At 52.2% G+C, this 22,959-nt stretch overlaps 1 protein-coding gene across 5 annotated transcripts in view; it reads left to right on the top strand.

Moving 5' to 3' along the window:
• Window positions 1-21: 21 nt before the first annotated feature.
• RELB (RELB proto-oncogene, NF-kB subunit) overlaps window positions 22-22,959 on the top strand; it is a 30,340-nt gene continuing 7,402 nt past the window's right edge. Inside the window, exons 1-8 of one of the 5 annotated variants that reach the window (XM_039248414.1) lie at window positions 22-249; window positions 1,147-1,194; window positions 4,681-4,689; window positions 6,408-6,772; window positions 15,453-15,610; window positions 18,050-18,141; window positions 18,321-18,452; window positions 20,178-20,282. In XM_039248414.1, coding sequence (XP_039104345.1) covers window positions 195-249; window positions 1,147-1,194; window positions 4,681-4,689; window positions 6,408-6,772; window positions 15,453-15,610; window positions 18,050-18,141; window positions 18,321-18,452; window positions 20,178-20,282 — 964 coding nt within the window. In that variant the 5' untranslated portion in view covers window positions 22-194. The remainder of the gene's footprint in view (window positions 250-1,146; window positions 1,195-4,680; window positions 4,690-6,407; window positions 6,773-15,452; window positions 15,611-18,049; window positions 18,142-18,320; window positions 18,453-20,177; window positions 20,283-22,959) is intronic. The other 4 variants (XM_039248397.1, XM_039248380.1, XM_039248404.1 and 1 more) reach the window with 4 other exon arrangements.

The following is a 22,959-nucleotide window of genomic DNA, read 5'->3' as shown; positions in this document are numbered from 1 at the left end:
CCCGCCCGGCCCGGCCCGGCGCCCCCCGCAGCCCCGGGCGCCGCGCGTCCAGCCCGGCCTGCGGCCCCAGCCCCTGCGCCGCTCGCCCGACCCGCGGTCTTCCTCCGGACCGTGCCTTCTGGCCGCCCGGCCTGCCCGCGTGTGTGTTTTGATCTGGGCCGGCCTCTGGGCCGTCCGTCCCCACTGGTCGGGCCATGCCGAGTCGCCGCGTCGCCAGACCGTCCGCTGCGCCGGAGCTGGGGGCCTTGGGTAAGCGGGACCGGGGCTCAGGAGAGGAGTCTGGGGCGGGACTGGAGATGCAGGGGTTCTGGGGGGTCCTGGAGGAGCCTGGAGGTTCCTACAGGACTCTAGGGGATTGGGGGGCGAGGTTGACGGTTCCGGGGACACTGTATTAGAGGGAAGGAAGGAGGCAGAGGATAGTGACGGGGTCCAGCTCAAGGTAAGAGGGAGGCGTCCCACTACAGAGTGAGAAGGGGGCGGGGCCTGAGCCTGAGGCAAAGCGGGGGGCGGGGCCCGACTCGGAGAAGGCGGAGCGGGAGCTGGTCCTGCGGAGTGGGGGCGTGGACAGACTCAGAGAGGGCGAAAATGAGGATCCTCGCTCACCGAAGGGGGCGGGGCCTGACTCTGAGAGCAAGGAGGGGGCGGAACCCGAGTCTAAGAAGGAAGCAGGGTCCTCCTCAGAGTAAGGGGGCGGGCCCTGACTCTGCCAGGGAAAAGGGGATGGGCCTGTTCCGAAAAAAGAAGGGCGGAGCCTGACTCAGAGAAGAAAGGGGGGTGGGGCCTGCCTCTGGAGAGAAGTGGCAGGGTCTGAGAGGGAGAAGGGGACTGGGTGACCCTGAAAAAGTGAGGGGGTAGGGTTGACCCTGAGAGAGAGGACAGAGTGGGGGCTTTCCTAACTGAGGTTAACGGCTCCTCCAGGCCCGACCTTTAGAAAGAGGAGTCGGCCTGAGCGTGGTGAAGGGTGGGGAGAATGACAGAAACTGGGGAACAGGTCCCTAAGTTGGAGAAGGAAGGCAGGCCAGACCGCCGGCTGTAAGGGAGAGGGGGCGTGATCCAAAGGGGCGGGGCCAGGAGAGGAACGGGGTGGGGCCTGGGAGATGCTCTGGCCCTCCCGCAGCATCCGCATGACCTCCTCCCTCCCTGCAGGGTCCGCTGACCTCTCCTCACTCTCGCTCGCCGTTTCCAGGACCACGGGTGAGCAGCCCTCCGCAGTTCCGGCCCGCCTGCGCGCACAGGACGGGGGAGGGGGGCGTCCTGTGGAGGCGGCACTGGGCATGCCTCTTGTCTGGGGGTTCGCCCAGGTCCACCTCAGCTTTGCTCTGACCACCTGTATCCACCCCCCATGGTTGAGACGGGGGCCCCAGACGCCCCTACCTCCCTGGTGATTAGGAGCTGGACAGGTAAAACTAATCACCTATTTACCCCCTAAGAGGAGTCCTCCGTAGAGATTTCCCCTGGCCGTGCAGAGGGTAATAATTACACACTGGTGCCACCCACCACCTCCTCACTGTGCGAATGCCTGCAAATCCCCTTCCCCTCTCTGGGCCTCAGTTTTCCTCATCTGTAAGATGGACATAATATCAGTGCCTCCCTTTTGGTGGGGGGAATTGAGAGGATTCGATGAGCTGATACAGGCAGACCTTCAAAGCAGTGTCTGGCTTTGAGTCTCAATAAGTGTTAACTGTTGATAACTGCTTTTACTATTATTATTGTCGTTGTTGTTAGACAGCCTGTAACCATGGTTCTTAAACCTTTGTGTTCATCAGTGCCACTCAGGGAGCTTGTTAAAACAGCTTGTCAGGCCCTGCCACTAGAGTGTCTGATTCAGTAGGTCTAGGATAGCGGCCCTGAGAGTTTGCATTTCTAGCAAGTTCCCAGAAGATGCTGAGAACTACCAGTCTGTACGATCCCTTGGCCCGTGCCATCCAAACTTCAGTACTGCCCAAGAAGACGCAGACTCACAGCTAAACGGCAACATCGTCTCTTCTAGAAATCTTCTGGGATTTCAAGGACAGGGATTGAATCCTGTCACCATGAAAACTCAGTGGCCCTAGTGGGTTGGGGCTGGGCCTCGGTCTGGAGGTAGAATCTTGGGATGGACCTTCAAAGCGCTGGGCCTGGCTCCAAGGAGGCTTGGCGGCTTCTCTAGCAGGTCTGAGAGTTTGGACAGTGGTGAAAGGCGGGCATGGCACGGGGGACAGGTGCTGCCCAAGTACTGGTTCTGGGCGGGAAGAAGGCTGGAGTTTCTCTGGCACAAGACCCAGATCTACAGTTTCAAGTGAGGGTAACTGGTGATGCCATCTCTTCGATAAACATTTCCCGAGCGCCTGTTCTGTACCTGGCCCTGTGCTGGGCACTGCTGGGGACTTAGTAGTGACTGAGGCAGCCCCGACTCTGCACTCACAGGTCCCCTCCCTCGATGCAGAGGCAGACACATATGCAATAAATTAAATGCAGGATTATAAAATATGATAAGGGCTCTGAAGAGGCCTCGGGGCCAGTGATCTCAAACAGCAGGGTAAGGATGAGAGACCTAAATGCCAGGACAGAGTGGGAGGGAAAATGTCTCTCGTTCTGATGGGCTAGACATGTACTGTCCCCTGGGTACACAGTGCGATGGGACAAACATGTTCCCTGCTCTGAGGTGCTCACAGTCTGAGAGGAGACAGATATGAGTTTCTTAATGTAAAGTCGTGTCAGATCCTAATCAGTGCCGTGGAAATGATAAAACAAGGGTATGAAATTGAGGTACTGGAGCAAGGGACCAGGGGGCTCTCTTAGATAACGTGGCCAGGGAAGATCCATCTAGTAAGTGACATTTGAGCAGGGACCTGAAGGAGGAGGGGGAGGCCATGCAAAGAAATGGAGGAAGAGCATTCTGGCAGAGAGCAGGCTGTGCTAAGGCCCTGAGGCAGGAAAGCCATGCAGCCCATCCTGGCTGTCCCTGAATGCTTTGGCAGGTCTCTGTGGGAGGTTGAGGTGGGGTAGGGTGTTGTTTGAGTTAAGCCTTTAATAAGGAGGAGGTCCCAGTGTTTCCTGGCTGAAAGAGGATTTTAGATAATAATATTATTAGCTGAGCTTTACGGAGGAGCTAGAGCAGTCAGAAACTGCGTGAGTCTGAATCCTCATGTTCACACCTGAGATAGGAGCTCAGACCTCATTTTTCAGAGAAGGACTCAGAGAGGTTGAGAGACTTGCCCAAGGCTACACAGTGAGTGTAGGATTCAAACCAACCTCGGGGTGACTCTACACCCCATGCTGTGAAAGCACGTCTTCCAACCCCTCTGTTTTATATATAGACAGAGCGACCAAGTCCTAGAAAGGGAAAGCAGGTTACCTAAGTCCATAAAATAAGGTCTCCCACCACTGTATCCAGTAGCAGCCAGCATTTATGTCCTGCCTACGACTGTGTGGCCGTTCTAGGTGCTTCCCACGCGTTAGCTCATTTGGTATTCACAGCAGCCCGACGAGGCATTATTGTGTCCATTTTACAGATGAAGACACCAAGGCCCAAAGGGGTTAAGCAATGGTCTCACGGCCCTACAGTTAGCCAGTTGCACTGCCGAGATTTGAGCTGAGGCAGTCCAAAGCTCAGGCCATTGCCGCCTGGGCCTCAGTTTCCCCCTGCAGCCCGGGAGCTCCTTGAGGGCCCAGAGTTGAACTCATCTTGGGCTTCCCAGGTCATCCAGCATAGATGCTTAAAAAACTTTTTCCGAGGTGGAGGTTGGGTGCTGCCAGCGATCTGCAGCCTGTCCCTTCTTCTCTCTTAGCCTCAGTGTCCCCATCTGCCAAGTGTGTGGGGGGTGTCCTGCCCACCTTGCTGACTTCACAGATCACATGAGATAAGGGGAGCAGGTAAACTGCTTTCTGAGGAGCAAAGGTCTGGCTGCCAGGAGCCACTCCCCGAGAGTGGAGGAGGAGGAGAGGTCTGGCAGCGGGGCAGGCTAGCACTGAGAAGTCTGCGACCAGCAGCAAGCTGCCCTCCCCCGCGGTGCGAGCCCAGCCTCGCTAGCCCACTCCAGCCTCCCCTCTTCCTGCCTATGGAACGATGGGAGGTGTGTTTGGGTTCTTTCCCGGCCCCTTTCAGGACTGAGCTTCCCTGAGGCGGCGACAGAGGGCTTCCCCAGCATTACTGTTACTCTCCACTCAGGGGGCGAGTCTGGGACGGTGGGTGGGCGTTGCTGCAGGACTGGGCCCGGATGCAGAGCGGGTGGGTGCCTGGAGGCGAAGGATCGACTTCCTTGGACCTTCAGATACTCACCAGTATAGAACCTTGGGGCTCTATGGTGGCCTTTGGGGAGGGAACACCCCCACATTCCATTTAGAATCTTGGATGTTGACTCCCCTCCCCCCCGCCATGATAAGACCTTTGGTTTCCCTGGGTCCCCAACGATGCTTTATACTTCCTGACCTAAATGTTTTCTAGAAGGCTCTTGAGGGTACCCTGACCCTGGGGCTCCAATACTGGAGGCTGAAGGGGAGGGGGTGGCCCAGAAAGATAAGACAGGGGCGGGGGTTTGGTACCCCGGGGAGTTGGAGTCCAGTTTCCCAGGATGGAGGAAGGTGGAAAGGGAGGGGTTTCCCTGAGGGGATGGGGTTAGGGAAACTGTCTTAAAAGATGAAAGTCTTGACTACTTTCTGGACCTCACCTTTCTCTTTCTCTTTCTCTTTCTCCCACAGATGAATTGGGTGAGTATCAGAGGTCTGGGGGCAGGTCTGGGGAGATGCTGAGGAGTCCTAAGAGCTCACAGGGCGGAGTGGGGGGGGAGTCTTGGCCTCCCTTGCTGTTGGGCAGGGGGAGGGTCACAGCGTGACTTCCAGGACTGCCAGGGGATTTTAAGGGTCACGTTCCCAAGGTATTAGCAGTACTTGATGCCTCGGAAAGACTCCACACTCAGCTGCCTTTCGTGTTAGCATTACCTTGACTGTTAATTCTTTCAGCGAGTTGTATCGAGCACCCGCATGTGCCAGGCACTGTTGTGGGCACCAGGGACTCAACCACAAACCAAACAGTGTCCCCACCCTCCCCTGGAGCTGACATTCTAGTGGAGGAGACAGTCAGAAAAGGAATAAATGAACAAGATCATGTCCAGTGGGGCTAAGGGCTGTGAAGGAAATAACACGGAGAGGAGCAGATTTGAAGGTGCACATTAGATTGATCCCTTTCTGAAGAGGTGACATTTGTGACCAGAAGGATGAGAAGCTAGTGAGGGCTGAATGGAACAGGCAATATGGGGAGCAAGCACAGCCCCTCAAAGAGGGTCAGACTTGCCAGGAGCAAGCAAGAGAAAAGAGCTAGGTGACAGGGAGGTGGTGGGAGGCACAGGTCCACAGGTACCAGTCCATGCAAGGCTTTGGGGCAGGAGTCCGGAGGGGTCCAGGGTGTGGGTTTTTTTGTTTTTTGTGGGTTTTTTTCCCCTGAGATGAATAGAGTTTGGGTGGTGGTGGTGGTGGGGTTATACTGGGAAGATATTGCCTTCGGCTAGAAGGGAGATGGGAGCCATGGGGGTGGGGGACAGGATCTGACCTAAGATACCCCTGGCTGTGCGTGGGGGGCAGGCTGGAGGAGTTGAGGTGGCGGGGAACAGAAGCAGGGGTTCAGAGGGGAGCCCCTGAGGGTGGACCAGAATGGAAGCAGGGGTGTGGGGAGAAGCGTAAATATGTATTTAAGGCAAGAGGCAGAGAAGTTCAAGGATAAGGAAACAGATGTGGGATGGTGAGCAGCCCACAAAGACGTGCACCCTTCCAGCTGGAGCACTTGGTAGATGCTGGTGCTGCTGAGATGGGAATGGCTGGGGCAGAGCAGTTGTTACTCGTGCTATTATTAAACAGGGCGCACCTGTTACCTGGCGCTACCTTTATCCAGGTGAGAGGGGACAGAGACTTGAATTCAGGTGTTATTAGGGAGAGGCGTGAACGTGAGCGTTCAGAAGGAGAAACCGGGCAGTCCCCCGGGGTTTCTGGCTTCAAGAACTGGGAAGCTGTTTGCAAGGCGGGGTAGGAGCTTGTTTTGTGTTGGGGGCCAAGGCCCCCGCACTTGGCCCGCAAGAAATATGTTTTATTTCGTTTTCTTTTTTGAATGTCTTATTTATTTTTGAGCGAGAGACCGAGACAGAGCACAAGCAGGGGACGGGCAGAGAGAGGGGGAGACACAGAATCCGAAGCAGGCTCCAGGCTCCAAGTGGTCAGCACAGAGCCTGTCAGGGGGCTCGAACTCATGAACTGTGGGATAATGACCACAGCCGAAGTGGGAGCTCAACCGATTGAGCCACCCAGGCGCCCCACGAAATGTGGTTTGAAGAAATGAATGGAGTAGGGAAGGCGGGGCGGCACCGGTCTGGGGTGGGGCGGGGGAGGGGGTGGGAGGGTCATCAAGCCTTTCCTTTTATAATCAGCGTCACCCCCAGTCTTTGCTTCTCCCGCAGAGATCATCGACGAGTACATCAAGGAGAATGGCTTTGGCCTGGATGGGGCGCAGCCGGGCCCCGGCGAGGGGCTGCCGCGCCTGGTGTCTCGCGGGGCCGCCTCCCTGAGCACCGTGACCCTGGGCCCCGCGGCGCCCCCGCCCCCGGCCACGCCGCCGCCCTGGGGCTGCACCCTGGGCCGGATCCTGCCCCCGGCCCCGGGCCCTGGGCCGCGGCCGCACCTGGTCATCACGGAGCAGCCCAAGCAGCGCGGCATGCGCTTCCGCTACGAGTGCGAGGGCCGCTCGGCCGGCAGCATCCTCGGGGAGAGCAGCACCGAGGCGAGCAAGACGCTGCCCGCCATCGAGGTGGGGCCCGGGCTGGGGTCTCGCGGCGCCCCGCCCCCGGGGTCCGCGGGCGTGTGTTCCGCGCGTACTTGATGGGGGTTACTGTTATTGCTGTCGCTGTTGTTGGAGGGGATCAGAGTAGCACCCGGCCCCAGATTCAAAAGGACGTTCCAAGGGAGACCTCCTTCCTGGTGGCGGGCAGTGTGGACGGAAACTACCATGGGCGGGGAAAGGCGGGGCCGCCTCCCGGTCCACAAGGGAGGTCGTAATAACGCGAGCGGCCAAGTTGGGATGAATTCGCGTTCTGCCCTTTACTAGCTGTGCCGCCTCGGGCTGGTTATTCAGTCCCTCTGTGCCTCAGCTTCCTTCTCTACAAAATGGGAGAATAATAATAATCATAGTAACGAACCACCCGGAGTTGTTGGGAGGCGGGAATGAGTTAATTACACGCGCCAAGGGCCTCCGACATGGCATGTGCTCTGTGGAGACGAACTGCTCGTCTGTCTTACCGGTGTTTCGATCATTGCCATCCATCGGGACTCACAGGCCTGGCCATATGCCGGCCTCTGGGCAAAAAGACGGATGTGTGAGGTTATCCCTCGCAGTCTTGGGTAAAGAAGTGGAAACTGCAGCCTTCATCAGCAAGGCACTGGGGAAATAATCCTGTGAACATCTACACATTGGAATCCTAGGCAGCCATGACAAGTATTTGTGTGTGTCTGTGTGTCCCTAAATATAAACATGCAGTTAGTTAACACAGAAAAAGTTTTAAATGAAGCCCTCCTTTAACATACTGATGCGAAACCATCTCCAAGATATATGAATAACCGCCCCTCCCCCCAAAGCCACAGAATTCTTTGCAGGGGATTATACCACCTTTTGTGTTAAGAAGAGGGACAAGTACCAGGGCACCTGGGTGGCGGGCTTCGGCTCAGGTCATGATCTCACGGTTCTGGGTTCGGGCCCCGCGTGGGGCTCTGTGCTGACGCTCGGAGCCTGGAGCCTGCTTCAGATTCTGTGTCTCCCTCTCTCTCTGCTCCTCTCCCGCTCACCCTCTGTCTCTCTCAAAAAGAAATAAATATTAAAAAAAAATTTTTTAAAGAGAGGGAAAAATAAGATTCTACATTTGTGTTTGCTACATGCATCTTTATTTTATTTTAAAGTTTTATTTATTTATTTATTTATTTATTTATTTATTTATTTAAGAGAGAGAGGGTGCAAGTGAGCTAAGGGCAGAGAGAGAGAGAGGGGAGCAAAGCTCACCTGAAGCAGAGCTCATCCAAAGGGGGGCTTGGGTTCACCGGAAGCGGAGCACGAACCCCCCCTTGCGGGCTTGAGCACACGAATCCAATTGTGAGATCATGACCTGAGAGCCCATGTCCAGTGCTTAACCGACTGAGCCACCCAGCCGCCCCCATTTTAAAGTTTTAAATAATATGGCTCAAAACTTTTAAAAGGTAAAGATTCATATTAATTTAACAGAAATTAAATTAAATTAAACTTAATAAATTAAAATGAACAAAAATCCACCACTCCTACCTCCAGGCTCCAGGTTACCTCCCCCCCCCCAGAGGTAACCATTCTTATCAATATGTCATGTATCCTTCCGGAAGCAGTTTATGATTATACAGGCAAATACGTACATACTATGTACAATCCCCCCTCCCTTTGTGCATAGAGTACATGTATGTATATGTGTGTGTCTATGTACTGTTCTGCACAGTGGTTTTTTTGCTTAAGACTATGTCTTGGAGCTCGGCTACCCTCAGCCTATCTAAAGCTGTCTCACTCTCTACCTACCCCTGTGCCTGTTGCATGGATGGGGGATCATTTACCCTGCAGACCCTCTCCTGGGGGGTGTTCGGGTCGTTTCCCATCTCCTAGTATAAGCAACGCTGTAGAGAACGACTCGGCTCATCTATATTATTACCTTCACATCACTGAAATAACTCCTGGACGTGGACTTGCTGGTTGGTCTAAGGCAGCCTGACAGACACTGGCAAATGGCCCGCCGTGAGGTTGTGCCCACGGCTTTCTCCTGACTGGTGTCTGTCTGAGAGGCATGATCCCTCCCAGTGCAGAGCCCTCCTGTGCTTCTGGATCTTTGTCCGAGTACTTATTGAACCTGAGCCATGGATGAATCACTCTACGAGCCCCAGGTTCCGGCCCAAGCCAGTCCGTGGCTTCTAGTCTCCTCCCTGGCCAGCAGCTCCCAGTGTCCTCCAGATTTCCCCCGACAAGGGAGCCAGAGGGCCCTGTTAAATTGCACGTCTGCCCTTCTCCCCTGCTCAAAGCCCTCTCTTGGCTCCCCAGGCTCTCACTCTCTGACTCCCGCTGCCTGTTCCCACCCAGCGCCTCCTCACTTCCCACCCTGAAGCCACTAGGACTTTGCCCACAGCCCACTGACCGCCTTCACGCGAGGCCTCCTGCCTCCCCCCACCATGGGAATTTATACTCACAGGTTTATTTGGGTGATTAACAGAGCAACCCTGTCCTTCCCCCAGCCTGCAGGAAGCAGGCAACATAGTGGTTATAGATTTGGATTTGAGAGTCAGAAAGACGTGGGTTTGAATCTTACCAGCCGTGTGAATTGCGGTTAGTCCGGTGCTCCTGAATGGAGCTGGAGCTCCCCACCGCTCCCCTAGCGGACGCTCCCTTCACCCAGCTGAGTAGTTCTTACTTGATTTGGCTCCAGGCATTGTGGCCAAAAGCAGCATCCAGGGCGGAACATTCTGCTGGAAAGAATGGTTTACTCTGAAATGTACATTCCATCACCAGATTTTCAGGAATGGGGCAAATGCAGGGCATAGAGAGAGATTTTTGTAGCCCCTTATTTATCTTTAAGGATGTTGTCTATTTTTCCAGTTGACAGGGGACTTTTTTTCAACTTTTCATCTCTTTCTTTTGAAAAGTTAAAAACCTACATGCAATAGACAAGAACATAGCAGTGAATGACTTTTGCCTTATTTGCTTTCTGTCTTTCTCTCCCTTTACATAGACATGTATAGAGGGAGATTTAAAAGTAAGTTGGAGATATACTCCACCCATAACGTTTCGGTGTATATCCGTCAAGAACAAGGATGTTTTCCTACAGTGTAGGACCTGTGTAATCATAATATCATCATCACGCTCTAGAAACTTAATGTCCTCCACGGGTATTATCTAATATTAAGTCCATGTTCTAATTATCCCTCAAATGTTCTTTTTTCTTTCTTCCCCACTTGAGAGAGAGAAAGGGAGAACAAGCTGCGGAGGGACAGAGAGAAAGGGGGACAGAAATTGAAAGCAGGCTCTCTGAGCTGTCAGCACAGAGGCTGATGTGGGGCTTGAATCCACAAACTGTGAGATCATGATCTGAGCCGAAGGTGGATGCTCAACCAACTGAGCCACCCAGGTGCCCCTGTTCTTTTTTCTTTATAAGGATTTTATTTTTAAGTACTCTCTTCACCCAACATGGGGCTTGAACTCACAACCCCCAGATCAAGAGTCACGTGCTCCGCTGATGACGCTAGCCTGGTGTCCCCCAGATATTCTTGAGAGCTGTTGCTTTTGTTGTTCACTTGTCTAATATTCAGTCCAGGATCCCATGCTGCATTTAGTTGTCAGGCTTGCTATCATCTGAATGTTTGTGTCCCCCCTAAACTATATCCATTGTGCTCCTGGTCCCCAGTGTGATGGCATTAGAAGGTAGGGCCTTTGAGGGGCACCTGTGGCTCAATCAGTGGGCGTCTGCCTCTTCATTTCAGCTCAGGTCATGATCCCCAGGTCATGAGATCTGGCCCGCATTCGGCTCCATGCTGGTCACTGAGTTTGGAGCCTGCTTGAGATTCTCTCTCCCTCTCTCGCTTTACTCCTAATCCCCTGCCCCTCAAAATAAAGAAACTTAAAAAAAAGAAAAAGAAGGTAGGGCCCTTGTGAAGTGCTGAGGTTATGGGAGCAGAGCGCTGGTGAGTGGGGTTGATGATTTTGTAAGAGACTCCGGAGAGCTTGCTGGCCCCTCCCAGCCACCCGGTGAGGTGAGGTGGACATCTCCGGAAGTCAGGGCTGGAAGAGAGGCCTCCCCAGAGCCTCGCCCCCTCCCCCGCCCCTCCCAGAACAGCGAGAAATAAATTGCTGTTGCTTAGATGCGGTCCAGTTCATGTGTTCTGTTATAGCAGCCAGGACAGGCTAAGATGGATGTCCTTAGTGCCTTTTTTCCTTTGTAATGTTTGTTTATTTTCGAGAGCAGGGGAAGGGGCAGAGAGAGGCAGGGACATTGGATCGGAAGCGAGCTCTGTGCCTGATAGCAGAGAGCCCAATGCGGGGCTTGAACTCACGAACCATGAGATTGTGACCTGAGCCCAAGTCGAAGGCTTAACCGACTGAGCCACCCAGGCGCCGCTGTCTTTCAGGTCTTTTGACCCGAGTTAGTTTCTCAGTCTGACTTCATGCTTTGGAGCGTGGACACTTTTGGGGACAGATCTCTTGTCGAATGTCCCACATTCTGTGCTTGTTGACGGTTTCCAGACGAGATCAGGCTGTGTGTTTTGGCGGCAGTGCCCCGCTGTTGATGCTGTGGCTTTCTCGGTGTCTCACATCAGGAGACATGAGGTGGCAGTTTGTCCCCATCTCAGTGATGCCGCGTCAGATCCTGTGGTGAAGGCAGTGGATTAGTCTGCTCAGGCTGCCATTACAAAATACCACAGACTGGGCGGCTTGAATAACAGACATGTATTGTCCTCGCGGCTCTGAAGGCTGGAAGTCCAAGATCAAGGTACCAACAGATTTAGTTTCCTCTAAGGTCTCGCTCCTTGGCCTGCAGACAGCTTCCGTCTCTGTGTCCTTACTCATCTGGTGTCTCTTTGTGCGTCCAAATTACTTTAATTTTTTTTTTTTTTTGAGCGAGAGAGCATGGGGGAGGGGGAGAGAGAGAGGATCCCAAACAGGTTCCGTGCTTCAGTGCAGAGCCCGACACGGGGCTCGAACTCACAAACCATGAGATCATGAGCTGAGCCGAAATCAAGAGATGGAAGCTTAACTGCCTGAGCCACCCAGGCGCCCCTAAATTACCTCTTCTGGAGGTTAGGGCTCCAACATGAATCGCAGGGGGGTGCCCTTAGCCCATCCCAGCTAGTGACCAGCGGGCTGTTTCGTTGTAAAGGTATAGCGTTCCTTTGTAATTAGCAGCTTACCTGTGGGGTGATGCTTGGAAGCCGTGTTTCCCCCGCACCAGTTTCTTTCTAGGCCTTTCCAGGCAGTTCTGGCTTGGTGTTGGGTTTGATTTTCAGAGAGTTAGAACAGTAAATATCGAACAACCTGACTCCGACTCTGGATTCACTATTTTTATTCCCATCTTTCGGAGGAGGAAACCGAGGCTCAGAGAGGGGAAGTTACTTGCTCAGGGGCACACAGCAATTTGACCGTAGTAATTACTAAGCACTCCTGTGTGCCAGGTGCTTCCTAATACCCATTTTATAGATAAAGGCAGAATAGAGAGGCTTGTGCAGATGGCCATTGATGGAGCCTAGATTTGGTGCCAGGTCTGGCTTATTCCTAGGCTTCATGTGACATCTTTGAAGCTTTCAGCTCTGTGGTTCTTTTTTTTTTTTTTTTAATGTTTTATGTATTTCTAGGGGGGGAGAGAGAGAGAGAGACAGCGTGAGCAGGGGAGGGTCAGAGAGAGAGGGAGTCACAGACTGAAATAGGCTCCAGGCTCTGAGCTGGCAGTCAGCACAGAGCCCGACGCGGGGCTCGAACCCACGAACCGCGAGATCATGACCTAAGCGAAAGTCGGACGCTTAACCGACTAAGCCACCCAGGCGCCCCTCAGCTCTGTGGTTCTGATGAATCCTGAGACTTGACTCTGAGGTGTTCTGAATCTCCTAATATTACTGTGGGGAGCTGGTTAAAGGAATAGTTTTAGCTCCATCTGACTCAGTGGAGTTTATGTACAATATTACATCTCTCTACTCATAATCCCCCCCCAAATCCATAACACCCAACTTTTTGTTTTGTTGTGTTTTAATTTATTTTTTTTATTTATTTATTTTTAAATGTTTTATTTATTTCTAGGAGAGAGAGAGAGCGCGAGCAGGGGAGGGTCAGAGAGAGAGGGAGTCACAGACTGAAAGAGGCTTCAGGCTCTGCGCTGGCAGTCAGCACAGAGCCCGACGCGGGGCTCGAACCCACGAACCGCGAGATCATGACCTAAGCGAAAGTCGGACGCTTAACCGACTAAGCCACCCAGGCGCCCCTTAATTTATTTTTGAGACAAAGAGAGACAGAGCATGAGTGGGGGAGGGCCAGAGAGAGAGGGAGACACAGAGTCTGAAGCAGGCTCCAGGCTCTGAGCTAGCTGTCAGCACAGAACCTGACGTGGGGCTCGAACCGAACTGTGAGATCATGACCTGAGCTGAAGTCGGACACTTAACCAACTGAGCCACCCAGGCGCCCCTAAGCACCTTCATTTCAATATGGAAATGCTGAGGCACAGCTTCAGGGAATCCTAAGGAAGGTGGCAGTCACTTGTTAGTTAATGCAGTGGCCCCGCAGCAGGCAGCCTGACCCAATCAGGTGGAGTTAGTGAATTAAATGCCACTCTGCCAGCAGCCACCATTGCAGCTGGTGATGGGATCTTCCAAAGCGGCAAACGACCCTCAGTCTAAACAAAATCCGCCCTTTCCTCAGTTACCTGGTGGCCGCAGTCCTTGAAAATGCAGTGTAATTTCTTTTTTTAATGTTTGTTTATTTTTGAGAATGGGAAAGACTGAGCACGAGTGGGGGAGGGGCCGAGAGACAGGGAGACACAGAATCTGAGCTGTCAGCACAGAGCCCGACGCAGGGCTCGAACTCACAAATGAGTGAGATATGACCTGAGCCGAGGTCGGGCGCTCAATCAGTTGAACCACGCAGGCGCCCCCAAAATTCAGTGTATTTTTAAGTTATGGGAAAAAGGACTGTATATGGAAAACAGCTAGATTCTGGCTGTGATCATTCCAAACAGGTTTGTGGCCCACGTGAATGTAGGCGGGATGATCAGAGTCTTGCAGGACTTGTGTGGTCCGCCCCTGGATTTCCGGGCTGTGGCTTAGCGTGTGTGACTCTGGCTACTGCCTGTGGTGGGTCCCCATCACCGAGTCAATCGGTATCAGCCCCTAATATCCCAAATGCCCCCTAGAGGGCAGTACTCCCCCGCAGAGATGCATTCTTTCATGGTCTTTCATAGGAAAGGGCTTTAGAAGTTCAGAGCAGGCTTTACAGGGTCTTTGATGCCCAGTGACCCAGGGGAGCCAGGGGGATCTGGGCTGCGTCTAAAGAGCCGGTTTCTATCTGCTGCTGCCATGTGACCGCTGAACAAGAATTCCAGCCCCAGTTGCCTCAGCTTCCGTTTTCTTTAAAGAGAATCTGGAAATCTGGAATAGCGTGTTTCGTGTTTTTAAAATGCAGGCACCACATTTGCAGTTTTCCCAAATTGGAACAAAAATTATTTTAGTCTTTTTTTTTGTAGTTTAAAATTTTTTTTATTGAGGTATGATTTATTTTACTTTATTTTTAATGTTTATTTTTGAGAGAGAGACAGTGAGAGCCAAGGAGAGGCAGAGAGAGAGAGAGGGAGACACAGAATCTGAAACAGGCTCCAGGCTCCTAGCTGTCGGCACAGAGCCCGACGCGGGGCTCGAAGTCACGAACTGTGAGATCGTGACCTGAACTGAAGACAGACACTTAACCGACGGAACCACCCAGGTGCCCCGAGGTATAATTGATACATACAAAATTGCACATATTTAATGCATACATTTTGCTGAGTTTGGATGAAACTTTTTTTCATGTTTCATGTTTTTAATGTTTGTTTATTTTTGAGGCAGAGACAGAACACGAGTGGGGAAGGACAGAGAGAGAGGGGGACACACAGAATCTAAACCAGGCTCTGGGCTCTGAGCTGTCAGCACAGAGCCCGACGCGGGGCTCGAACCCATGAACCATGAGATCGTGACCTGAGCTGAAGTCGGACGCTTAACTGACTGAACCACCCAGACGCCCCCTTTCCGTTTTTTTTTTCTTTTTAAAAATCAAGTTGCAATTGATCGAATCTTATGCGTACAGCTCTATACATTTTCACAGACATAGACACTGTGTCATTACCAGCGGGGTCCATATATATTATTTGTTCGATTATCACCCAAATACGATGCATGTCTTTTTCTTGTCTTTCACAACACTCAGTTTTTGACCTGATGACCCAACATTTGGGCTCGTTGGAGGCCTCACGGTGAGACTCAGGTGACGGGCTTCTGGAGGGCTGTCACAGCAGCGGTGTGATGCCTTCCCTGTGTACCCCGTCAGGGGGCCCAAGTCATTGTGGCCCAGCGTTGGTGATGCTGACCTTGATCTGGTTTACATGGCGCCCAGTGGGGTTTCCCCTGCGAAGGTGCTTTTTTCCCCTGGTCATTTGTAAGTTCTCTGTGGGCCATACTCGGAGTCCCTGTGCGCACCCAAGTTTCTGAAAATAGTGGCCAATCTGGGGGACAGCTATCGTGTGATGAGGCCTGCAGGCCACCAGGCGGAAGCCTCTGGCTTACGATCCGGGAGGGGCCTTAAGCAACCCCCCTTCCTTCATCCCTGGAGGGGAGAAGGTTGGGAAGCTACCGGAGGAGGCCCCAGGGAGTGTGGATGAGTACAGGTGTCTGCGATGGGGCCCCCAAAGTGCACCTGTCTCCTGCAGCTCCGGGACTGTGGAGGGCTTCGGGAGGTGGAGGTGACCGCCTGCCTGGTGTGGAAGGACTGGCCTCACCGGGTCCACCCCCACAGCCTCGTGGGGAAAGACTGCACCGACGGCGTCTGCAGGGTGAGGCTCCGGCCTCACGTCAGCCCCCGGCACAGGTACTTGACCCCTGACCCCTAGCCCTGTACCTTGGGTAACAGAGATCCGGAGGGGCTGAAGATTGCCCAAAGACGCCTTAGGAAAAGGGGCCGCTTGGCCAGATTCTCCCCACTACATTTCCTAGATGGGGAGACTGAGGCCAGGCCCTCCCACACACCCATTCACACACATTATATGTATCCCCATTTTGTAGAGGTGGAAACCGAGGCACGGGGAGGTGAAGGAGCCCAGGTAGCCGATGGCAAAGCTGGGATTGGACCCCAGACCTGACTTAACTGCAAGGATCATTCTTTCTTTCCCTTTATAATTTATAATAAATAAAAACTAAAAGGTTCAAAAAGATTATGGGGAGCCTGGGTGGCTCAGTCGGTTAAGCGTCCGACTTTAGCTCAGGTCATGATCTCATGGTTCCTGGGTTCGAGCCCTGAGTCAGGCTCTGTGCTGACAGCCAGCTCAGAGCCTGGAGCCTGTTTCAGATTCTGTGTGTGTGTGTCTCTCTCTGACCATCCCCTGCTCACACTGTCTCTCTCTCTCAGAAATAAATAAAAAGCATTAAAAATTTTTTAAAAGGTTGTACAGTGAAAAATAAACTCCCTCCCATCTTTGGTCTTTCAGGTATCAGTATCCCTTCCTAGAGGCAGTTAAAAATATGCTACACACACATTTTTTTCTCCCCTTACAAGTGGTAACGGACATTTGTACCTCAGTTTTGAGAATTAAAAAATTTTTTTCTTTAATGTTTATTTATTTTTGAGAGAGAGAGATAGAATGTGAGCAGGAGAGGGACAGTGAGAGAGGGAGACAGAATCTGAAGCAAACTCCAGGCTCTGATTTAGCTGTCAGCATAGAGCCTGATGCGGGGCTCGAACCCACAAACCATGAGATCATGCATGACCAGAGCCAGAGTCGGACACTTAACTGACTGAGCCACCCAGGCACCCCAAGAATTTTTTTTTAAATGTTTATGTATTTTGAGAGAGAGAGAGAGAGCGTGAGCGAGCTGGGGAGAGGCAGAGGGAGAGAGGGAGACACAGAATCCAAAGCAGGCTCCAGGCTCTGAGCTGTCAGCACAGAGCCCGATGTGGGGCTCGAACTCCCAAACATTGCAATCATGACCTGAGCCGAAATCGGACACTTAACTGACTGAGCCACGCAGGTGCCCCACTTGTACCTGATTTTTGTGTTCTAGTACATCTTGGAGATCACTCCTATAAGGATCTAGAGCTGCCCTCTCCTTTTTCCTGGCTGCATAGAATTCTGAGGTACAGACAAACACAACTAATGGAACCAGTCTGCTAGAAATGGGCACTTAGGATGGACCTGTTGCTGATTGTGGTGTTTACACATATATCGTCTTTTCTCTAGGATCAATTCCTAGAAATGAAATTGCTGGCTCAGGTATACTTTCAACTTTTTACAGAAGGGCAAAAAAAAAAAAAAAAAAAATCACACGTGAGCTCATGTGAGCAGAGATACTGTCTCTTTTGTTCCCGGAGGTGCCCCCACCCCCACCAGTGCCTAGCACAGTGCCTGGCACACAGTAGGTGCTCAGGAAATTTCTGTGGCATGAATGAATCCTGCTGTTTTGTCCTCCGATAGGTAAATTGCTGCAGCAGTTTCCCACCCCCACCCGCCGTAGGTGACAGGTGCTTGATTCTTATATTTTTTTAATTTTAAAAAATGTGTTTAATATTTTATTTCTTTTTGAGACAGAGAGACAGCATGAGAGAGAGGGAGGGGCAGAGAGAGAGGGAGACACCGAATCCAGAGCAGGCTCCAGGCTCCGAGCTGTCAGCACAGAGCCTGACGCAGGGCTCAAACCCATGAACTGTGAGATCATGACCTGAGCCGAAGTCGGAGGCTTAACCGACTGAGCCACCCAGGCGCCCCAACAGGGTGCTTGATTCTTGACAGCTTCCCCAGCGGAGAGCTTTATCCAACATTTTGATCCTTGCCGTGTTGATAAGTTTTTTATACATTGGCATCACATCAGTTTCAACTTGTAGCGTTCTCCCCCTGCAAGCAGGGGAGGGGCAGAGAGAGGGGGACAGAGGATCTGGAAGGGGGCTCTGCGCTGACAGGCTGACAGCAGCGAGCCCGATGTGTGGCTCAAACTCACGAGCTGCAAGATCATGACCTGAGCCGAAGTTGGAGGCTCAACCAAGTGACCCCTCCCCCTGCATGCCCCGTAATTCACAGAGCTCCTCCTACAAATGAGGTTGGCCGGTGTCTTCATATGGTGAAGATCAGGTGCATTTCCAGGTGCTCTTGAGAATCCCCAATGCTCCTGAGGGGTTTAGACCCCAGGCCCCGCCTGATCCGAGATCCCCGAGACTGAGCCCCAGGCAGCACCTGTCAGAGTCCTCCTCTGGGTTCGGGCTCTAGCTGCCTCTTCATGAGTCCCTCCCTTCCCGCATTCCGCCCCACTCCCCGATCAGCTTTAACAATCTGGGCATCCAGTGTGTGAGGAAGAAGGAGATCGAGGCCGCCATCGAGCGGAAGATTCAGCTGGGCATCGACCCCTACAACGGTGAGTCCCCGAAACTAGCCTGATTGTCTTGTCCCCCTGAACGCCTTGCCCTCTCTGCCACCCGGTCCCCTTACCTCACCCTCTCCGGTTTCCGCCATCTCCCCAGCCCTTCCCTCTCCGCCATCTTCCCCCTAGAGGCTCCACCACCTCCCCTCAGCCTTCCCGCATCTCTCCCACAGCTGGGTCCCTGAAGAACCATCAGGAGGTGGACATGAACGTCGTGAGGATTTGCTTCCAGGCCTCATACAGGGACCAGCAGGGGCAGATGCGCCGGATGGACCCTGTGCTGTCTGAGCCTGTCTATGACAAGAGTGAGTGTGGGGTGCCGTGCATATTAGGAGTGTCATTGGCCAGATACTGGCAGGCCCCACATATAATGGCTTGGACCATTGCTCTTTATTTTTAAGTGTCTCATAATTTAGTCTGTTCGTGTTGATTTGGCTGCTTAGCGATATTAGGGCACTGGTTCAGCTCTGTGATTCCCTTGGTTGTGAGCTGGCGGCCACGGCTCCGGATACCATGTCTGTGTTCAAGGCATGATGGGCAGTGTCACCCTGTATGGTGTGCAGACTGTACACTGCCCAGCTGCGGTGGGCAGCATTTATTAGGTAGCCCATGGAAACGAGGGCTCTTAGTATTATAGAATACACAGCCTGAATCACTGTACTAGGCAGTTCTAGGGGCAGCATGAGTAATAATACTTCTCTCTTTTATACAGAAAATAGTATATTCCCCAGAATTCTCCTGGTAGACTTCTGCTTATGTCTCATTGGCCAGAACTTGGTCTCGTCGCCGCCCCCAGTTGCAAGGGAGTCTGGGAAAGCAAGTATTTAGATTTTCCATCCTCGACAGAGGGATATAGGTACGGAAGAGGAGTGGGAGTGGCTGTTAGGTTTTAGCAGCCTATTTGGACTCCCTCAGCATCAAAATGAGGAGGGATTTTTTTTTTTAAGTTTATTTATTTTGAGAGCGAGAGGGAGGGGCAGAGAGAGAATCCCAAACAGGCTCCACGCTGTCAGCTCAGAGCCCGATGCGGGGCTCGATCTCACAAACTGTGAGATCGTGACCTGAGCCAAAACCAAGAGTCAACCGCTTCACTGACTGATCCGCTTCACTGACTGATCCACCCAGGTGCCCCCATATGGGAGGAATATTAATTCAGTCAGGGCTTCTATGGGCTCAAGTGACAGAATTCGAACCCAAATGAGCTGAAGAATCTATTCCTGTTCCGTTAACTCACAAGGTCCAAACGTAGTAAAGTGCTTCAGGTCTGGCTGAATCCAGGTGCTCAGTGATATCATTAGGAATCTGCCCCCTTCCAACTCTCAGCTGTACTTCCTCCAACTTAGGGTCATTTGTGGCAGGGCCCTCCCGTGGTGGGGGCAAAATGATGGTATGAGGCTGTGGGCTTATATTCGACCAGCTTGGAACCTCCACCCTATGCCTAAAGCAAGCTTCTCTTCCCCAGTATTTTTGGGTGGATTCTCAGGGCTTGCCCTCATTGGCCAGGCTTTGGTCACGTGCTCCTCTCTGACCAATCAGCTACGGCCAGAGGGAGGCGGTGCTTTAATTGGCCAGGTTTGGGGCATGTGATCACTGCTGAGCTAAGGGGTGGGTTCAGCCCAAAGAAACAGGTGCACCCCTTCCTGAAAGGGCAGGGGCCGTTAACAGAAGGGGGGGCCAGGACTGCTGCCAGACAGGCCAAACGAGGGTCTCCACTATAGATTTCAGGCCACCAATCCTCCTCTAAGAATGGTCTCTGACCCTCGATCCGGCCGACTCTCCTCTGAAGTCCGACAGCCTCCCTTTCGGCTGGACACTCACCGGGCCTCCGCCTGGAGGACTTGTGCCTCTACATCGACCGCCCGGTCCGAGCATCATCTTTTCCGTGGACCACGGGCTCCAGACAGATCCCTGGCCTCTCCATTTCCCGCCTCTGCGTGGCCCAGGGTGGGCACCCACGGGGTACCTGCTAAGGGCCTGGCGACCGAATTCTCATCTTGCTTCCATCCCTCTTCCTCTCGCGCTGCCCCCAGAGTCCACAAACACGTCAGAGCTGCGGATCTGCCGAATTAACAAGGAGAGCGGGCCGTGCACGGGTGGCGAGGAGCTCTATCTGCTGTGCGACAAGGTGCAGAAAGGTGAGGGACCTGGGACAGCACCCTGGGCAGGGCGGGGTGGGCTGGGGTAGCCAGGGAGCTGGGAGGGGGACCGGGTGAGGAGGAGCTGGTCGGCCAGGGCGGCGGAGTCGAAGGATCCAGAACCCTGGTTCTGGAGTGTGGCTGAAACAGCTGACTGGTTCCTTGGCTCCCAGAGCCGCTTGCTCAGTTGTTCATGCAGAGATGGAGAGACGTGCGTGAGGCTCATGCTACATGCCAGGCAGTTCCCCCCCCTGGGGGGGTGCCAGGCAGTGCCCGGAGCGCCGCTGGGGGGCGTGGACTCTGATAGTAAGAATCTGGAGCTGCATAAATACTTTATGAGGCTATGCTCGCTACAGGAGAATGGAGATTGAGAGAAGTATCTCCCCCACTTCACCCATGTCTGTTCAAGTGTCCCTTTTTCAAATAGAGGGTTTCATAAAAAACGGGTGCGCACCGCGTTGCCCGGCTGGGGAGAGCTCTCCCTCCTACTCTATGCGTCTTTTCTGTATCCTTTGCATTTTCTATCACGTGACTCTGTCATAAATAACATCATCCCGACAGTAATAAAGAGCTAACATTTATCTTGCTCTTACTGTATACCAAGCTCTCTTACAAGCACTTTGGTTTTTGTTTTGTTTTAATTTTTTAATGTTTATTTTTGAGAGAGAGACAGAGTATGAGAGGAGGAGGTGCAGAGAGAGAGGGAAGAGACCCCGAATCTGAAGCAGGCTCCAGGCTCTGAGCTGTCAGCACAGAGCCCGACTCGGGGCTGGAACCCACAAACAGTGACATCATGACCTGAGCTGAAGTCGGATGCTTAACCGAGCCACCCAGGCCTCCCTCTTACAAGCACTTTGTATGCATCACTTGTTAGATCATCTAATTGCCTAACTGTTCTATGAGGTAGATCCAATCATGACCTCTCTTTTATAGAGGAGGAAACTAAGGCACCGGAAGGTTAAATAACTTGCGCAGGTCACACAGCTAGGCAGGTAGAGACCGGATTTGAATCCACATGGTCTCTGCTCCTAATCATTCTTCTGGGAGGAAACAGAAAAAAAGGATCGAGACAGAGAGCTGAAAAAAATTTCAGGAAGGTGGTGAAAAAGTAGTGTTTGGAGAAATACAATTCTGAGAAAGGAGCTAGGGAAGAATGGCCGGAAAGGTCGGGGGCACAATTTTACTCAGTGGGGTCAGGGAAGACCACTCTTAGGGTATGTCATGGGAGCCATGAGGGAGCTGTGTGACTCTCTGGGGAAGAGTGATTCAGCAGAGGGAACAGCCAGTGCAAAGGCCCTGGGGTGGTAGCAGATCTCGTTGTCGGAGGAACAGCAAGGAGGGGAGCAGAGTGGGAGAGCCCGTCACAGCCTCAGGGATGCTACTCAATCCTTTCTCAGGCTGTGTGATTGAATAGTTAACATCTTTCTCCTCCATTGGGTTGTATAGGGCACGACCTAGGGTCAGGCAGCTGTGTCCCCAGAACTAGCCAGTCCAGAGTCGAGTACACATGCAGTTCTCAGGGAAAAAAAAATTGTACTTTTTTCTTTTTGGCCACAAGTTTCACTCTTTAAAAATTAAAGAGTGAATGTTTATTAATGTTTATTTATTTTTGAGAGAGAGAGAGAGCGTGCACGAAGGTGCGGTGGGGCAGAGAGAGGGGACAGAGGACCCGAAGCCGGCTCCACGCTGATAGTGGCGAGCCCAGTGCGGGGCTGGAACTCCCGAACTGTCAGATCATGACCTGAGCCAAAGTCAGACGCTCAACCAACTGAGCCACTCGGGCGCCCCTTAGTCTTAAAAAAATTTTTTTTTTAAACCGTTTGAAAGTGTACAATTCAGTGGCATTTCGCAGAGTCACAATAGGATGCCACCACCGCTATCTAGTTCCAGAACATTTTCATGCTCTGTGATATTGTATAAGCGGTCACTCTGTAGTCATCCCTCCCTAACCCCTGGCAGCCACTCATCAGTTTCTATTGGTAGATTTCCCTCTTCTGGACATTTCACATACGTGGAAACGTACAGTGTGTGGCTTTTCATGTCTGGCTTCTTTCACTTAGCGTAATGTTTGCAGGATTCATCCACATGGTAGTAAGTATCAGTGCTTCATTCCTTTTTATGACTGAATAATACCCCACTGTATAGACAGGTAATTCATTTATCCATTTGTAAGTTGGTGGACATTTGGGTCTTTTACACTTTTGACTATTCTTTTTCATTTAAAAAATTTATTTAAAAAATTTTTTTAATGTTTATTTTTGAGACAGAGAGAAACAGAGCATGAGCAGGGGAGGGGCAGAGAGAGAGGGAGACCCAGAATCTGAAACAGGCTCCAGGCTCTGAGCTGTCAGCACAGAGCCCAACACGGAGCTCAAACCCATGAACCGTGAGATCATGACCTGAGCTGAAGTTAGACGCTTAACCGACTGAGCCACCCAGGCGCCCCAAAACTTATTTTTTAAGCATTTGAGTGTCTTTTTGTAAACCTAGATTTCTTACCTTTTTTTTTTTTTTTAAGAGAGAGAGAGAGAGTGTAGAGCACATGCACAAGTGGAGGGGGACAGGGAGAGAGAGACTTCGAAGCAGTCTCCATTCTCAGCACAGAGCCTGATGTGGGTCTTTTTTTTTTTTTTTTTTTTTAAATGTTTATTTATTTTTGAGACAGAGAAAGAAAAAG

Source organism: Hyaena hyaena, unplaced genomic scaffold (genome assembly GCF_003009895.1).
Source record: "Hyaena hyaena isolate Hyena2069 unplaced genomic scaffold, ASM300989v1 scaffold_9, whole genome shotgun sequence".
Lineage (NCBI taxonomy): Eukaryota > Metazoa > Chordata > Mammalia > Carnivora > Hyaenidae > Hyaena > Hyaena hyaena.
This window is presented reverse-complemented; position numbering and strand designations above follow the sequence as displayed.